The 19,894-nt window shown below is 34.5% G+C and overlaps 1 protein-coding gene across 5 annotated transcripts in view; it reads right to left on the bottom strand.

The window, feature by feature from the left end:
- Positions 1–605: 605 nt before the first annotated feature.
- The window catches only part of NADK2 (NAD kinase 2, mitochondrial), a 45,181-nt gene continuing 25,892 nt past the window's right edge, over positions 606–19,894 (bottom strand). For 3 of the 5 annotated variants that reach the window (XM_008538955.2, XM_070586987.1, XM_070586988.1), the window contains exons 7-13: positions 17,518–17,596; positions 15,037–15,102; positions 13,343–13,438; positions 7,755–7,810; positions 7,571–7,624; positions 5,219–5,342; positions 606–2,734 (exon numbers count right to left, since the gene is read on the bottom strand). In XM_008538955.2, coding sequence (XP_008537177.1) covers positions 2,596–2,734; positions 5,219–5,342; positions 7,571–7,624; positions 7,755–7,810; positions 13,343–13,438; positions 15,037–15,102; positions 17,518–17,596 — 614 coding nt within the window. In that variant the 3' untranslated portion in view covers positions 606–2,595. The remainder of the gene's footprint in view (positions 2,735–5,218; positions 5,343–7,570; positions 7,625–7,754; positions 7,811–13,342; positions 13,439–15,036; positions 15,103–17,517; positions 17,597–19,894) is intronic. The other 2 variants (XM_008538956.2, XM_070586986.1) reach the window with 1 other exon arrangement.

Below are 19,894 nucleotides of genomic sequence, written 5' to 3'. Positions count from 1 at the left end.
TTATCACATTATCTCTGGGATCATCTTTGCACAATTGTCTTGGTAGATACTATCCTTAAATATGGTATACTGGCACAATGGAATGAATTTAATAATTTAAATTCTAAATTTGCATTGTTATTTTCACAGCACAGCAATAGATAATGTATCCTTAAACTTATACTTGACAGGCTTTTCAACTCAAGTGAATATTTTTCAATAAATATTTGTGTTAATTAGCTCTTTCTACTTATTTTCTTCATATTGTTCATTTTGATATTTAAAAAGTGCACTCAATGGAAATTTCTTTACATTGAAGGCTATACATTTAACAAAACATGATTTGATTTATTGGGTCCATGAAAATAAATACATATGGAGCATCAAAAATATTAAGTTGAAATTATCTGAGGAGTCTACACTTACAAGGTAAGGACTTTATTCTCTGATTATTTCACAAATCATGGTTCTGTGTCAAAGATTAGCAGTTGAATGAAGTCAACAGGACACAGAATAATAATAGCAGTGGGGAAAAAGACTTTCGAAACATAACATTTTGAGAAAATCTAGTTTCAAATAATGACCCCACAAGAGTTAAGGAAATAAATGAAGTCAAAAAGAAGAGATAGCAATAGTTTAATTTTATTCACATATAGTTGCCATTAAAAGGTTAATTCATAAAAACATTTTCGCTATTCTAACATCCTTTGCCTCTCATCATCTCTTACAAATAAATCCCCACCGCAGAGCTGAAATATTAGAAGCTATATTGCAAACAGAGCACATTAAGTATTTTTTAAACCTTTAAAATATGGCTTATGAACAATTGCACATAGCAGGTTACCTATTAATATGTTACATATTAACAGATCTATGGTACCATTGTGGACAATCAGATTTCCTTGATATTAAAGAGGGAGTTGACATTTTTGTCAAGAAGACATTTTAAACTGTTAGGGGAGTTTCTATAGTGTGGAATTTCACTTCTTTATAAAGTGGTATCTTAAGTCTATCAATCATTTTTAAATCAAACCAGAAACTAGATCCAGGTCTGAGAAAGCACTAATTTTTTTGTATGCATCATATAACTTTGTGCTATGAGTGTCTATGCAGATACTCAATTAAAAAAAGAAAAACAGATTCTTGTTCTGGATATACATCAAAACCTAGATTACCTTTGTATAGTAGCATTTATATAAAAAATTTGACAAGAACATGTTAAATGTTGCAAAACTCAACTGGATTATACATCCTAGCTTACACAGAATTTACTTCTGAGCTCACTAGACTCAAGTTCTGAACATCAGGATTGTCTGTTTCATTCATCAGTGTATATCCAGCAATCGACACAGTACATGGCACAGAGTGGGTGTTCAATAAATATGTCAATGATTGAACAAAAATTTTTAGCAAAAATTTTTTCTGAAAAAAGAACTTTGAAAAATGGCATAAGAATACCAATTGTCTCATGATGCAGCAAAAGGTGCTTTTTGTGAAAATACTAGGATTACTTATAAGTATATCAAGAATTAGATAAAATAGTTTCCCCCCAAAATAAAGGAACTCTCATAGTGGGAGAAAAAAAAGAAAAGCCATAACAGTTTATCCTCCAAAGCTAATGTGTGAAACTTGGAATATTAGCTAGGTGAAAACTACTATGATGTTAAAAGTAAGGCAATTCCAAAACTAATGTGTTTTGCATATTTATTAAAGAATCTATTTCCTTTCTGACAGTACTCCTACCACTAGGTGAAAATATTTCTTAAAAGTCTGACCAAAATCCTAGTAGAATATATCTAATCAGTTCATTCTTTTAGTCTTTGAATCCAAGTTAGAGAGTTTTAAATATGGAAGAAATCTATTAGACTCTGATCATTTTTAAAAAAATTGCCTATGACCTAAAATAGCTATTGGTAAGAGCATCATGATTTTGTCCAGATATATGTATTTCACCCAGCAGTGTCAAAATTAACCTGAAAGTCAATTAAATGAAAACATCTATAAATAATTTCAAAAATGATTGAGCTTTTTAAATCAAAACAGAGGTGTAACAATATCACTGTGTTCTGAAATTAGAAACTTCTTAGCACATATAAAAACCTTTACCTACTTCAATTAGGTCAATGTCAGGATTTATCAAAATTCTCCATCATCATCAAAATGTTTTACAAATCTTGATTTTTAGGTACTATAAAAAAATATACACTAATCAAATGATATGTGTATGGTCAGACCAATTCCACAGAGTTAGGAGAAAAGGGAAAGAAAAAAAACTTGTACAGTTAAATTTCAAATCCTAAACATTTAATCCTTTATTTGAGCCTACCTCTCTCAATTTAAAAAGATATCAGCACTTTTGGATACCACTGGTAAGCAATATAGAAATTTCACCAGTATCAATTCTAATCAGTTTAGTCCATCCACTTTCTTACACAGTGAACATCTTTTCCATCAGAATCCAACCAAAGAATAATGCAAATCTCACTTGATTAGTCACCTTTGAGCCTAGGCAGACTAGTCTCAATAATAACCAAAAAATGCAGCTTTATGACAGGCAGTCTTTCTGCAGTCCAAGTATTTTTCTGGTAATCAGAATGTGTCATCTGAGGAAATCCTTCACTGGTCTAGAAGCACAGTCCGAAGCTCATCTTCTTTATTGATCATCATTGAAGCAATTGCTCCATCATTAAACTCAAAAGAAGTTCCTCCATCCACAACCATACAGGCATCCCAACAACGAGAACGAACACAAACCCTAGACAGAAAGAAATGTCTGCTTAAACGTGAACAGTTTTCTTAACCCTAAATAATAGTTTCTTTAAAACATTTATTTTTTATCTAAACTGGCAGATCATTTGACCTTGATTTTAAAAATCAAGGTGCTCTTTGGTATAAGAGTGTTAGTAACTATGTAAATATATGGGTACATTATCAAATCTCAAAATTTAAGTGTTCAGGATAGCCCCACTCACCCCAACATTTATGAGTGAACAAGTTCATACTTGATGGAACTCACAGGCTTTTTCCATGTGACTGAAAACTGTTGCATTATTACCATTGCAAGTATGTTAAGTATGGAGGAAGAATCTAATTATTTTCATGTAAAATTTTTACCTAAGTATAACACACAACAGAAGCACAAAGTATTAGGGTACAGCTCAATGAATACACTTGTGTAACCATCACCCAAATCAGGAATGTTACCCAGCCTCCAGGAAGCTCTCTCATTGCCATCTCCCAGTCACCACTTCTGGCCCCTCTTTCCCAGCATATCCACTACCCTAATTTCAATCCCCAGAGTAGTAGTAGCTTCATCTGTTCTTGAACTTTCTATAAATGGAAGAATACAATATGATGCCTGTGTCTGGCTTCTTTTGCTCAATAGTAAGTTTGTGAAATTCATCCATGTTATTACATGTAATAGTAGTGTGTTCATTTTCATTGCTGTATGAAAACACTTCCACTGTATGAAAATACCAAAACTTATCTATCTCCTCACGCATATTTGAGTTTTTACCTATTGGGAGTAGTGTTGCTATGAATATTCTTTCTTTTGGGGGTGGGGCCGGGTTTGTTTTTGTTTTTTTGAGGAAGATTAGCCCTGAGTTAACATCTGCTACCAATCCTCCTGTTTGTGCTGAGGAAGACTGGCCCTGAGCTAACATCCGTGCCCATCTTCTTCTACTTTATATGTGGGACACCTGCCACAGCATGGCTTGCTGAGCGGTGCCATCTCCACACCCGGGATCCAAACCGGTGAACCCCAGGCTGCCAAAGCAGAACATGCGCACTTCACCACTGTGCCACTGGGCCGGCCCCTGAATATTCTTGAGCATGTCTTTTGATGTACACGTTTCTGTTGGATATATACCTAGGAGTGGAATTATTGGGTCACTACGTATTCAGCTTTGGTAGATAAATGCCAAACAATTTTCCAAACTATTCCTAACAGTAGTGTATGAAAGTTCCAGTTGCTTCACCTTACCAACAACTGGTGTTTAGCCATTCTGGTGGGTGTGTATAGTATCATACTATGTAGTTTTAATTTGCATTTCCCAGATGAATAATAAGGTAAAGAACATTTCTTACATGTTTATCAGCCATTTGGACATCCTCTTTTGTGAAATGCCTGTCCATGACTTTGGCTATTTTTCTACAGGGTTGCCTATCTTTTTCTTACTGATTTGTACGAATTTTTATTGTCTGTATATTCTGGATATGAGTCCATTGCTGGATATAGGTACTGCAAATATCTCACTCTGTGGCTTGCCTTTTTATTTTCCTAATGGTGTCTTCACTAACAGAAGTTCTTAATTCTAATGTATTCAATTTATCAATCTTTCGTTGTTAAAGTGCTTGTTATGACATGTTTGAAATACTTTCCAACTGCCAAAGTCATGAAGCTATTCTATTTATATGAGCAAAAATTTAAATGAGTCTTTGTAGTCTCACCCAAAATGAGTACAGATGTGTTGATTAATCAAAATTAACTCTCAAATGAGTAAAGTGATTTTTAAGTAAGATGAGTTTCCTTTTTAGTGTCTTTCCTAGAGAAAAATCAATTGTGTATTCTTAAAAAGGAAAATATGCAAACTATAAGCAGCAATTTTGTTAAACTGTTCTTTGCTTGCCATGAGATAGATGACATTTTTTCATAATTATAGTAGGTTTTCTTGTTAATTTGGAAAATTGGACAACTTTTACAAAATAAGAAATTACATTCAGTTATTTATATCCTTTTCTGCTCAAAAAAGAAAAAAAACTGAAGCAAATTCAATAGATGTGGGTGAGGGTTCAGTTTTAGGGAAAAGAAATGAATCCTACTCTAAAGGTTTACTGCTATACAACTTAGGTTTTATATGAATGTTTGTCCTGCTTTTATTTCACAGCCTATGGAAAAAAAAAGTGCTTTCTAGTCAATTTCTCTTAAAATGATAATTTAGTCTTACTGTGTCCTAATACATCAATAAAACAAACAAATCCACATCACCCAATTAAATAACTATGCCCCTTCTATTCACTTAAATTTCAGTTTCTCTAAAATTGCACATTAAGTTTGAAAGAAAATATCATTTTAGCCAGTTTAGCATGATACCTCATTAGTTCCATAGATTCTACTTTTCCCACTAGATAAAGTTTGAATAAGTGAATTTAATGAAATTGAATACTTTTAAAACCAAGTATGCTTTTAATTACAAGGGATGAAAACATAGTCACCAGTCTGACAGTGGAAGCTTACTTTGAGGTAAAACAACGCTGACGACTGCTTGAGAAAATTCTGTTTGCTATTGGTTCTCGAATACTGAAAAGTATTTTTGGTTCTTCTGGACTGTAGAGCAGTGATTCATTATATTCGTTTGTTACTATGAAGAAAAGAAAAGTATTAGCACATTCAATAAAAGATGGTCACTTGAGAAGTACAAAATGAAAAAGAACGCTATCCTCAACTTAAAGGAGTGCTGTTTGAAAGGTCTGTTTGGTAGCAAGTTTCTTGGAACTCAGAACAAATTCATTAAAAAACCAAAAAAACCTTATAAATGAGGATTAGGTTCCAATATTAGCCCACAGAAACCTACATCATCCACAATGTAGCAGAAATGAGTACACTTGGGAAAAAGAAAAAAAACCCACAAAGCTGGTAGTTAAACAAAAATAGAGGAACTAGTTTATGGCACTCAAAAATGGAAGTTGAGCTGCTATATTCTCCTGCCAAGTCCTTTCCCAAAATACCATATCAAACAGTTCATAAGTTAATAGTCTTGATATAAAATGCAATCTCCAACAATGACAGGCAATATGCTTTTTCCAATGAAAATGCCATTACTCAAGATATTTTTAGAAATCTTTGGGACCTGCTTTCTCTCTAACCAAGAGGCCCATGAGAGTTGGCATGCAAAGCACAACTGGTTAAAGACAACTGTACAAGGAAATCAAGCTTGAAAGAACAAACAGTTGAAAGCCACATTAAAAGACATTACAAGACTGTCAGATGATCCTACCTTATTTACCAAAATTTCATATGAATTATTTGGTTCTTTCAAAAAAATCTAATCCACTCTCAAAAAGAAAAATGTGCCTCTCTGGAAACTCACACACAAAACGTGCTAGCTCTAAAGGAAGGATTTCCAGAAGTGTCTGTAGCAGTGACGGCACCGCTGGCATTCACCGCCGCTTCTGAGGACAGTCAAATCTTCAAAGGAGTAACGTTCACTCAGTAAAGTGAAGTGGTATGTTTATTAAGGGAAAAATCAATCACTGTATTTTATATATACTCAAATTAATTTGCATACCTGATAAATTTCAGTTGGTTTATATACGTTATGTTTTAAGTTAAATTATATAATGAAGAATCAATTATGATAAATGCCTACTTCTCCTTTCTTTGGTACAGATTTAATGCTAATGCTAGCTCATAAGCCGTGATTAAAATAATCTTTTAGGTCTCACATTGAGAGGAGAACAGAGTCCATTTTAGAGAGCTGAAGGGGATTTTGAAGATTGAGTCCTGTTTTCAAACTATTTTAAAGGCCTATCTCCCCTACAAAGGAATTCTGATGTGGAAATCCAAAATATACAGATAAATGAACTGAAACTGTTAAAATACTTTATTATGTATTGCTAAATCATTTCAAAGGCAACCAAAACAAATAAGGTTTGTGTGTTTATGGATTACAGTTGTGTCCATATCCACTTTATGTCTGTATTTTGTTTTGGTTGAATATGTTGAAAAATCCTTACATAGGTAGTAGATGCAACTATAAACAAGTTTGGATTTTTTGTTGTTTTTTAAAAATAATTCACCTGAAATCTTAGGATACTCTTAATTAAACAGAGACACCAAGAAAAGCTTTAGTCTGAGGTCTGTTCAAAACTGATCCTGATAGATGAGTGGACTTTAGTGTGTTAAAATTTCACATGCAAATCAAATGAATGTGTTTTTCAGTTTAAGAATTTAAATATTTTTAAAAACTAAAATTTAAAGAATAAATGTGAAGCATCCCTACGCAGCAGCGATCTACTTCCACACCCTCATTTCACAGCTGAGGAAAGCAGAGGAGTGGAGAGTCACAGTCTTGCTCACAGTAGTGACTGGTTGGTCTGGGATTGGAACTCGGGTCTTCAAATTCCCTGATCAGTATCCTTTCTCCAACACTGCTAGTTCTCTTAAAGGAACCCTAAAGTAACTGGGCAGGAGTAGGTAGGAGAAGGGTAAAGCGAACATTTTAGTGAATGTGAAGATAAGCATTCACAGCTCAGTGAATTCCTTCTCATTCAGAGGATATTAATGACACACCGAGTTTAAGTATGCTTTTCCAGATGTGTATTTTTCTATCCCCCAACACATGTTTGCAGTTATACTGTTTTGACATAGAGGTTATATTTCATGGTTGACAAATCATAATATAAAATTGTCCAGCTTTAAAATTTTTATTGTTTAAATATATTTAAAGGGATATTTTATTAAGAGCATGTTTGGGTCAAAAAAGTACTGTGATTTGCTAATTAGATAAGTACACTTCACAATAACATCCTCAAAATCAATATAGAACTTAAGCGAAACTGTTAGTAGTTATGACCATTTGTCACTGACCTTTCTCTACCAATTCTCTGCTCAATGGAAGACTTAAATTTCCTTGTCGTTTTGCTATTGAAAAAGGAAAGGGGGGAATATCTTGATTAAATAAAATATTTCGTGTCGTATTACAGCTAACATATAATAAAATATATATATTATATAGCATATTATAAAATATAACAGCTATTTTGGTACTCACCAATATTTAAAACATCCTCCACAGCCTGAGTTGCAACCCTGTTAATATTGAATGACCTAGAAACAAACACCACATAAATTCTTTGTTTTAATTCTAAAAACATACTAAAAATGAAAAGGGAATAATCTACTTAATATACAAAGAGCTCTTACAAATTATGAGGAAAAAAACAACCAAAAGACAATAGCCACCTCACCTAGTTTTAAAAAGTAGGCAAAGTACGTGGATAAACAGTTCACAGGCTTATCTGAAACAATGCTCAATCTTCCTCATACTTAAGGAAATACAAATTAAAACAAGATTTTTCTCAGATTTACGAGCATTAAAAACTGCTAAATAATGTATTGGCATGGGACTAGGAAAAGAAGTATTCTCATACACTGATGGAATTATAGAAGTTGCAGTTGGAGGATAATTCTGCACTATTAAAATTTGAAATGAACATTATTCTTCAATCCAGTAATTTATCCTAAAATATACTTGCACAAGTAATACACAAAGACACATACAAGGATATTTACTGAAGCATTGTTTGTAATAGCAAAACAACTTAAATATTTATCCCTAGGAAACTGGTTAAATACATTTTATTATAGCTACACAGCAAAGAACTCCGCAGACATTAAAAAGAGTAAAAGAGAACGACATATGCTGATATAGAAAGATAACTAATATGTTAAGTTAAAAAACCAAAGATATTATATAGTATATATATTACTTCCCTGTTTTATTTACATTTTAAAAAAACCCAATTATATATATATATATATATATGGTGGTTGTGTCTGGAGATTAGTACTAGAGATATAAAATGAAAGAGAGATCAGCTTTCATTGTGTACCCTTTTGTACTATTTAACATATTTTTTAACATGTGTAAATATTTCTTTAAATCATAAAACCGTATCCTTAAAGGTGAGAAATATTTTACCAGTATGATGCCTCACTTAATCACTTGAAAACAAATGTTAACACAATATGAATACCTTTTAAAAGTAGCTCTGTCCTGGGGTCTATGAAGATGATTAAGGAAAGGTTTAAAACAAAAATCCTCCCAGGTAATTCAGAATTCCTCTACTGCCTGTAACTCTCCTCCCACAGCCTCAGTGGGTAATGCCAGTGAATAGGAATAACATGAGGCACACAACTCTAAACCTCAATCAGTGGCTCTTAACTTTTTTTGAGGAGGAGGAGTAAGAGATGCTCCATATACCCTTCTAACCCTATAGCCTTCACATTTTAAGAAATGTGAAAACATTTTGGACATTCTTTTAAGAAAAATGCAGACACACAAATTTTTACATTAAAAATTTGGGGTCATTCACAGACCAAATCCCTATGCTGAAAAAATCTAAGATCTCACCCTTACCTATTCTATTTTTCAGCATTATTTGCCTCTGATTTCACATTCCACAGCAAGCTCATGCTTTCCTATGTACCTTTGCTCATACTTACTATGTGGTATAAAGATTGTTTACTGAGGTTCACAATACCTATCCTCCTTAGTAGTACTGTCACACACTCCAAAACAAGGCGCTTAGGGCACTACATGGCTCATGGCAAGAACTCAACACTGAATGAAAATGTCAAATTGCAAGGGATATGTATGAGTTATATTCTAATTCCTCTGACTATCCACATTATGAGAAGATATCATTTTGAAATTCTATTTTAAGTCTAAAAGTCACATGAAAATGAGCTGTGTTTATTAGGGTTTCACTGAATATATAAAGGGTGAAAGATTTTAGTGACTAATATCACCTTATTGTAGTTAAGGTTCAATTTAAGAGGACGAAAGTCTTCTAAGACGCTCTAATATTCCTAGCACTGTGACATATTAGGGATACCACAAACCAACCCAAACTAAGTCCTCTGAATTGGGATTAAATTAAGACTAATTTCCTGTGATTGTAACCTGGATCTCAACCAATTCACTCTAACTTTAGGAGTGGTTTACATTCTACATCAAAGACAAACTATAAAGCAGGTGTTAGCTAGCACCTGATGACATTTTTCTTAGGTCTACAAACCTTCACCATTCTAAGAATTCCCATTTGAAATCAGACATAACTTCTACTAAAGACAACGAAATTGAAAGATAAATTGAGTCTCATATCCTCATCAGCTAGTAAAACTTACTCTCTCACTTAAGAACACCTCATCACCCTTCATTAAGTCTGCTAGGACAGAATGTATGGAGAAGAGGATTGGGAATAGTTTTAAGAACTAATGGAAACATATATGATCCCTCTCTGTTGTACTTCTCCCAGTGTACATAGTAAATAATATTTCACGCTGGCAGGAGGACTGAGATAACAAAGCAACGATTCAGAAACACTTACTATGCAACTTAACCCCTACATCCTATGTCCTCTGGAAGAATTTTTGGAAATGCAAAGATGGGATACCTATTCCCTGAGCCCATTTTTTTTTTCCTGGGCACACAGGCTATATTTTCTTTCCCCTCTTGGCATACAGCCATGTGACCAAATTCCAGCTAAAGGAATGAGAGTGGGCATCATGGACAACACTTTTAAGCCTGTCTCAAACCTCCCACAGCTGACCCTCCATGCTTTCCCTCCTTCTGTGGCTTGATGTAAATGAGCGCAGTAACTTTCGCAGTTACGTTTAAAAGGTGGGAGGGCCACACGATGGTCGGAGTCTGGCTCCCTGAATCACCGCTCAGCGGAGAGCCACCTGCCAATTAGGAACATCCACTTGGACTCCACAGGAACAAGAAATAAACTTCTATTGTGTTAAACCACTGAGATTGTGGGTTTATCTGTTAAAACAATTAGCTTACTCTAAGTTATAAACTTCCACATTTCATATTCAAACCAAGGAATATGAAAGGTCACATAGGAAAACAATCTCCATATCAAAAATTAAAATAAGAAGAGTAAAAGAAATAGGCTACCCTATTTCTTTCTTTCCAGTAACTCTTCAGAGGTCTACCATTTACAGTTAAGTCCAGAATTTAGATTGTGCATTCACCATTTATTAGCCACATGGCTTTGGGCAAGTCAGTTAACTTCTGAGGCTTTTTATACTCTATTAATGAAAATAAAATCACCTACTTCTAGAGTATTTTTGAGATTTAAATAATACACTTAGCTTGGGACAGAGAAAATGCTCAGAAATGGTAGTGTGATAAAATAAAAATTGTCAACATATAGAAACACACAGCTTTTCCTCAGCTCCTAGAATTCTCTTCTCTCCCCTCATTTTCTGAAGAAGAAAAGGACAAGAGATGAATGGGGAATGCAATCATAGCAAACGAATTATCAGTAATGAGAAGGAAGAGGGTAGAACATGTTAGAAGCAAGCAAGCTGCACAGGCTGAGTAGAGAAGAAAACAGTGAGTAACCAAGGTGGCAGGGACAGGATGCCGTCAGTGAGACAGAGTGCTACACCAGAGCACAGGAGACAGTAGGAGACTTTAATAAGCAACACAGAAAAGCCTGAAATTCTAATCTAAGCCATCCTTATCCACACGCAACATTAACTCAGGACTCAACTGTAAGGTGTGGGGGGGGGGCGGGGGGGTGTGGATATTTTTAAAAGCCTAGTGCCTCTTATTCTTAATGTTCTTCTCACTACTAAAAGCTTGAAAACTGAAACTATCAAAATTACACACACACACACACACACCCCACCAAGGCACAAGTAAAGCCCACTGCCTTTCACATAAGAAACGTTTCATTAAGATTAGCAAGTTTACCTTGACAATTCTTCAATACAACCTAGCGACTCTTCTTTCAACCGTGTGACCTCTATAGATAACTCCCCCTCTCCATTTAAAAGCTGGCAGTGAAAAAGGCATTGGTTTTGAAGTCAAGCACACCTGTGCTTGTATCCAAGTTCTGACACTTACTGGTCATGTCACCTAAGCCTAATTATTTATCCTTGCTAAGCTTCAACTTCTTCCTTTATAAAACAGGGATACCACTTTCGTGTAGGATTTCTTTAAATCAATGTATAAGAAGTACCTAGCATAGTATATTCAAAGTAACAGAGGCTAAAAAAGTAATGCTGAAAAAACAGGAAATAAAACTCCATTTTAAACTACCAAATTTAAAGTCACAGCTTGATAAGCACTGTTTTAGCTGTATTTGTGAACATATAGTCATTTACTCAAAAAATACTTGAGTGAATATGTATTAGGTACAGTGCTCTGCACACAAAAAATTAAGCAGGAAAAAAAACCCACTAGTCACCATCCCACATGCCTCAAGTTGTTCAAACTAGCTGGGTATTAGCTTATTAGCTAACTAATAATGTGTAAGTGCTATAATAGCGCTATGAGGAAAAAGAACTCAGGAAGGACAAAAAAAGAGATTAATTAATTATGCTTATAAAAGGAACTAGGTCCTAGTAAAGATTTCCTACAGAGAATGACATTTGACAACTGGATTTTTCAGCAGTGGATGGACAGTGGAGGCATTTAATGCAGGATGAAATTGCACTGAGCAAAAACAAAAAGGCCAGAGAGAACATGGCTTGTGCTGAGAATCCCAAGTAGCCCAGAGTCTCCAGTGTGCTGGCGGGTGAGTGTAGGGCAGCAGTAGGCAGACAAGGTACCAGAGGTCACATTTAAAGGGCCTATATGACAGACTGAGTAACGTGAACATAGCCAGGAGTCAACGAAAGTTTCAAAGCACGGAAGGGATCTAGTCAGATTTTATCTCCGTCTTTGAAATATTACTCTGTTGGTAGTATGGATGACAGACTGAGGAACAAAGGGTGAGGCACCAAGAATACTCACTAAAATGAGGGGGCCTAGACCAAAGATATAGCAGCAGAAACTGAAAAACAAAAGCCAAGGACTTTAGAAGTGCAACTGATAGGATTTAGGGACCGGTATGTGTAGAGGGGAGAAGAGGGAGACTCGAAGGTAAGAGCAAGGTTTTGAGGAGCAATGTTTTTGCTCTAGAGCATGAAGTCAAGGTAAACAGCAATACTATAAGCAATACAAGGAACACAGGAGGAAAAACTGAAGACAATAAATTCAGTTTTGAATGTGTTAAATTTGAGGTGCTATTAACATTCTATTTAGTAGGTAATTTTAGAATGTGAGTTTGTCATCGGGAGAGAAGACTGCTACAGATAGGAGTGGTAGGCACCTGCATGAGTGTACTAAACAGCAGAAGAGACTACCTAAAGGGAGGTTACAGAGTAAGCAAGACACAGGATGCCCCCCTTAGCTGTTTAGGCCTTTAATGCACAAACTTCCAGCATATTTTTTTGTGTTGTACTTTGTTTTCATTTCTTTACTATTATTAAAATATTCATTTAAAATAAATACATATAGGCCCCCAAACATTTCTCATTTTCTTTTTTCTCTTTACAAAACTAGGGCACTAGGCTAAATAATGACCAAGTCCAGGTTGCAGCAGTAATCTAAGACGTCAAGGCACGACTCCTAGACCCAGTTGATGAGTGGAGCAGAAACTGATCCAAACAATATAGAACCACCCTGCTACCTGTTGCATATTAGAGAGCTTGGAAACACCAATACGAGATATTAAGTAACTTACATCACTTAAAGAATTTCACAAAAGTTGATAAGCCCCATCCCGAGTTACTCACCAAGCCTTTGATCCTGTTCCAGTACACAAATTGAGCCCTGAGCTCTTCTGTTTTTCCCATGGACCATCATCAACTGAAATCTCATAGTAGGAAGCCCTATGAATTGAGAATATAAAACTGGATTTGCTGCTTATGGCTCACAGTAAATAAGACAGCCTTTTTCAGAACTGATGAAATCTAAATAGGCCAGCTTAACTTAGACATACCTGACTTAGCAGACACACACATCATGAGGCTAACTCCAATACTGATTACGTGAAAAAGTTAAAAACAAATTCTGCATGTCTACATCCTTCTTTAATCTACATGCTCCTTTCTATCAATACTTTAACATTTCAAACAAGGGCTTCTTGTAAATTTTTACCTAGCACTGCTGCTACTGCTTTAATGGAATCTAACATATACAGAACCTTAATTCAGAACTCAAAAACAAAATACCTTTTTTTTTTCTGAGGAAGATTAGCCCTGAGCTAACATCTGCCACCAATCCTCCTCTTTGTGCTGAGGAAGACTGGCCCTGAGCTCACATCCATGCCCATCTTCCTCCACTTTACATGTGGGACGCCTGCCACTGCATGGCTTGCCAAGCGGTGCCATGTCTGTACCCGGGATCCAAATTGGCAGACCCCAGGCCGCCAAAGCAGAACATGCGCACTTAACCGCTGCGCCACCAGGCCAGCCCCCAAAATACCATTCTTAGGCAAGGTTCACTCTTGGTGGCTAGTCCTTGATATCTCTAAGTCTGTATCTAATCCTTCAAGTTACCAATAATTTCTGCTAAATTCTTGTTTCTTAAGTTACAAGCTAATGTGCCTTTTGAATTGATAGTAAGTTAACAGAGATTATTAATAAAGTTCTAAAGAGAAGTCTCATACGATACTGGATTAGTGGACAAAACTAGGGATAGAACTGCAATTTCTTAAGAGATAAATATTTCTCTGAGTACTTCAAAAATATGAAATCAAGTGGTTTTCTGATACCAGCAAAAATAGCATTATTCTTTAACTGCATGAATGTATGAATGATTTGCAACTATTCAAAGAACTTTTGAAACATGTAAAAGCCTATTTTGTAAGCTCTATCTTGAAATAATGGTATCTGATCAACACTGGGTTACTTCACTCCAGCAAATAAAAAAGTTAAAATAAACTCAATAAAATACAGCTTTTCAAAATAATGACAATTATTAGACACATTTGCAAAAACTAACGCTCTACAGATAATTTATCTCTTATTCTAAATCTTTCAGTGTCAACCTCCTAATCTGTGAAGGTTTTACATGATACAACTCCTTTCCACTTTTTCTTTGAAATCAACATCCTTCATAAAAATAAAAGACAGCAGGCCTAATATTCACATTTAATCCATTTTATAGCTTTGTTATGTCTTCCTAGAAAATTAGGAATTTTAGGTATATTAGGAGCCTGTTACATACAAGACAAGCCACCAGCCAAATCCATAGAAATGGCTGCTATTATGCCAGAATCACACGGAAACAAGAGATTAGAGGTAAATGGGGATAGAAGAGAAGCAGAGGTCGACAGGAAGAAAAGTATAGTCAGGTGAGAGATGTTGAGCCCAAAACAATGAGCAAATTTAGTGTCATTCTCACATGCAGGTTTATCAAGATTAGTCAACTCATAGAACTTCTGTTTCAGGGAAATTATTTTTTTTAAGGCAGCAATAAAACTCACAGTCCCTTTAGAGTGGGTATACTTCTTCTTAAATTGTCCACTGCTACAGCCCAAGAATAAGACATTCTAGGTTAGAACAAATAGGAGAAAAGAGAAAAAAAAAAATTGGGCTTTTAAAATGTTCTTAAATCTAAGAACATTATAAATGAGGCAGGAATAATATTGCTGCACTTCATATTTTCCAAGCAAAGCACTAAAGTTTTCAGGGCACAGTGAAGCCTCAATATAGGATGTGGAATCAGAAATACTGAGTTTATAATTACAGTTCTGATGCTATCTAATTATATGAACTTGGGCAATTTATTTGAACTCTCCAAATCTCAATTTTTTCACTCATAAATATAACTACATTTTTTACAAGGTTGCTATGAGCACTAAAAATAATAACATACACAATACACACAGTGCCTGACACAAAGCAGGCGCCCAATAAATGTTCATTTCCTTTCTGCCTAAGGGTCTATGTCATGGAATCTTTACAGATAAGTGTTAATACCTCAAATAGTTAAACCTTTTTCAATAGTGTCAGAAGCCTACCCATTGCTGTCCTTATCTTAGTATAGATATAAGGTGAGGCATCAAAGAACACAAAAAAGCAGCAGCAGCAGACATTATTTAGGAGATAAACCAACCGAATCACTACTGCCACAAAAAATAAAAGCATTCAACCTAAATTCTCCAATGGGACTTCACTGAATTCCCAAGTCTATCAATTGATCCTAGTTTTTCTCCTTTTATAAGTTATTTTTTAGTAAGTACAAATTATAAAGCAACACTAGTAGAAGCCCTCAGAAGTTACAACCTTTAAAATACACTAACAGAATAAGTTGTCTTCTGTCTTATGTCTTTAGCAATAATGACTAGATTACATCACTAATTAAATTTTCTCCCTTCTCTATCACATAAATGTATCCATTATTTCCATATTGCTTCAAACTTGATATGCAGCAAAAGAAGAAATGCTTCATATATAGCATGTCTTACTATATGAAATAAAGTTTTATTCTTTACTATATTTTTAAGTTCTTTAAAGAATATATTTTTACCTGATTTCTTTGAAGAATAATTTTACTTTTAATACATTTTTAAATTATGTATTTTACCACTCTCCAAAAAATTAAAATACCACTACCTTTATCTTATTCATCTTTATACCCCCTCCTAACATATTACATATAGTAGGTGTACAATATACTTTTATTGAATAAATTTAAAATTACATTAATCAAAATAATTACAACTCAAAAAGACTGTTCAAATCATTCCACTGAATCAGGCTTTGTCTTTTTCAGTACTACCTAAGTCATTGGCTAAAACCTTTTTTAATTAAGACAAACTTTTCTCAACATAATTTCTTATCAAAGGATACGACTCAGAATAAACTGAATTTCAGAATATATGGAACTCTGAGTAAGCAACGGAATCAACTACATGACCTTCAAAGGATCACATGGTTCTGGTAGGAGCAAAGTGGGACACAGATTCACCTCTCATCTTCCACCTCTAATTTACTTACATCCACAAAATGAGAAGTAAGGCAAGTGTTAAAGTACTGCCAAGAGTTAAATTAACTTTACATTACGGCAGTCATTTTATAACCGGTAATTAACGTCACGCAAAAAAAAGTTTTGCAAAAAAATTCTGCTGACAAGTTAAGCCTAAGTTATACTTAACACTCACAAAACAGATTTCATCAGTAATAAAACACAGACTATATTTTTATACTCCTAATGAAGAACTTTATTAACTTTAATTTTTGGTAATAATGGTGACAAACTTTAAACTGTCAACACACTTGCCTTCTGATGTTGCAATAAAAAGGATCCAATATCACCTATGTAGTATTCCTGACAAAAATGTTTAGTCTGAATCTTACCATGCAGAGAAAGAAAAATCATCCAAATCTAAAATAAGGAATATTCTGCAAACCAATTGCCTTAGGCCATTCAGAAATATTAATATCATGAATGACAAAACAGGGGCAGGGCTAAGGAACTGTTTTTAACTAATTCTAAAGGGCCATGTTGGTCAAAGGCAATGTGTGATCCTAGATTAAAATAAGCAAACAAATAAATCAGCTTTAAAGGACCTTATTAAGACAATCAGCATGGAAATTTTAATATGGACTGACTATAAAGGTTTTATATCAATTGCAAATGTATGCCTAGTATATCATTCTTATAAATATTTATAAACTACCCATATGATAGATTAAAGGCTCTGGGAAATACCGCAGTAAAGAAATCCGAATATGTTTGTTTAACCTAGGGTTTCACAAACTTTTCTGGCCATCGAATCTTCTTTCCTCTTAACATATATTAACATGTATGAAGGTTGTGGAAATATTTTATCATACAATTCATTTCTATTACTTATATAGTATTAATTATTTACAAATCTTAGGATGTAGAAATTGAATAAATACGTAAAAAAATACTAAAATATTAAATTCCAAACTCAAGATTACAGGCTTAAAAGTACCTGGATGATAGACTCTCCCCAATGAAGACTTCGTTTAGTGCTCTCACTGGCAAAAGCTGGGGTCCTGACGCCTCAGACCCTGTAGGTAATGAAAAAAAAATCCAAGATAGCTCCTTCAATTTTACAAATGTATGATATAAATTTTATAAAACATTAAAATTTTCAGATTTTTGTCTTAATAGAATCATATACTTTAAGATTATTAACATATAAATCAAATAGCTCTTATTTAAAGTGTTTGTAATATAAACCTCAAAGTCACCTAACATTATACTGCAATGACACCCCCATCTCTCCAAAATAAAGCTTAATTCTTCGTGAAACAATTTTTCAAGTGTGATGAAATATATTTCTCCATCTCATAAGATTCTTGTCGTCACACTTAACTTAGTTTTACTCTGGAAGCTTCAGAGGTGGAAATTATCAAGTCCTTCCAAAGGAGAGCCATTTTTGATTTAAGTCGCAAATTACATGCATAGCTCATACTGGAAACCAAATCAGTTATGTTAGAGATCAGATTTTTTTTTTAAATAAAATCTCCAGAGTGTTTTTAGCAATGGCAGCATTGGAGGAATACTGCCACATCTCCTTTCATGATTCCTAAAAAATGTCATCTTTTCTTTTTTTACTCTATAAGGTTGTATGCACAGCTTAAGTAATCTTCCTTGAAAATTACTTAAACGTCACTCCATCACACAAAATCCTCCGAAGGCTTCTCACTACTTTCTGGATCAAACTTGCGATTGTCACCTTCAAATGGTTTCTTTTACATATTTTTATCTTTTATCAGTCTCTAATTGGAAATGCCAACCCCATCTTCTCAAAGTCACTAAGAGCAGATTCACTGCAACCAAGTATCTCCCACTGGACAAGCACCAGGGGACAAGTTCCCTTTTTTGTTTCCTCCACACTTTCTCCTAAGTCAAGGCTTAAAAGTTCACCCCAATTGTGGTGGCTAGCCTCCAAGATGGTCCCCAGTGATTCCTGACTCCTGGTATTCACATTCTTGTGTAACTCTCCCTATCACATCATACCAGGATTAGTCTATGTGTCCAACATAGGGCAGAAATGATGTTATGTCACTTCTGAGATTTGGGTAAGAAAGACACCCTGGCTTCCACCTTGGTCATGCTCTCTCTCAGATCACTTGGTCTGGGGGAAGATATTTCATGAGCGGTCGAATGGAGAGGCCAACCTAGTGAAGAACTGAAGCCTCCTGCTAACAGCCACGTGATGAGCTGGGGAGCGGATCTTCCAGTCCCAGCCATATCTTCAGATACTGCTGTCCAGCCGGCAGCTTGACTGTCACCTCCTGAGAAACCCTAAATCAGAACTAACAGGCCAAACTGCTCCTGGATTCCTGACCTTCACAATTTCTGTGAAATCATAAATATTTATGTTTTAACATACTAAATTTTGAGGTAATATGTTATACAGTGTCTAATACACATTAAACACTTAATACACTAATAAAACTTTCCACCATTGTCACCAACCACTGACTTGCTAGCCTGATTATTATTATATTCTCTGTTTATATGTTTATTGAACACTAATTACAAGATCTCATTTCTTTTGGAGTATAACTGCCTAAAGAGGACCCAACTATTCTTTCAAATATAACAAGTTGTTATTACAATGCCAAGGACCCTCTGAAAACTTTAACGTGATCAGCTCAATCTCATAATACAATACAAAGAATTTGACACAAAAAGCTATGTAAAAAAGATTTGATGTGTTTAATCAAATTAGATTGCACTTAGACTATAAAACCTGCTAACTTTTGAAAGTGTCTTAATTTGATACTAGATATATTCACATTCTCATACCTGACAGTTTTATAAATGAAAAAACCTAAAAGTTATTGTTTAAATGTTTTTCTTTACATAAGGTAATTACTAATGGAATTGTTTTACATCACCCCACAGATTTTCAGCAAATGTTCAACTAACAGTATGTACGTGCTAAATATTACTAACTAATAAATCTGAATTCTCACCATCAAAACTGTATCCATATGTTTTTCTTTCATATGGTCTTGACTGTCTACCTTTATTTCCATTTTTCCTCATCCTAATTTTCCTCTCCATATTGCACTTTTATTATGTATACTTGCTGAATTTCACCTGAAATCCTTTGTCAAAGGAGGAAAAGAATCAATAAAATTGCTTCCAAGTCTCATTAATCATCTTAATTCTGCTTATATTTTCTTTCATGCTAATTGAAACATTACCTAATCATGAAATTGTTCATTTATAACTTGCCTCAAATAGGACATGAAAAGATGGACTCGATACCAATTGACAATTTTTCTATCCAAGAAAATTGATTACAAAATTATAATTTATATTCTTAAATATAAAATTGTTATACTAGT

Source organism: Equus przewalskii, chromosome 20, assembly GCF_037783145.1.
Source record: "Equus przewalskii isolate Varuska chromosome 20, EquPr2, whole genome shotgun sequence".
Taxonomy (NCBI): Eukaryota; Metazoa; Chordata; class Mammalia; order Perissodactyla; family Equidae; genus Equus; species Equus przewalskii.
Note: the sequence above shows the minus strand (reverse complement) of the source record. Positions and strands in the feature narration are given on the sequence as shown.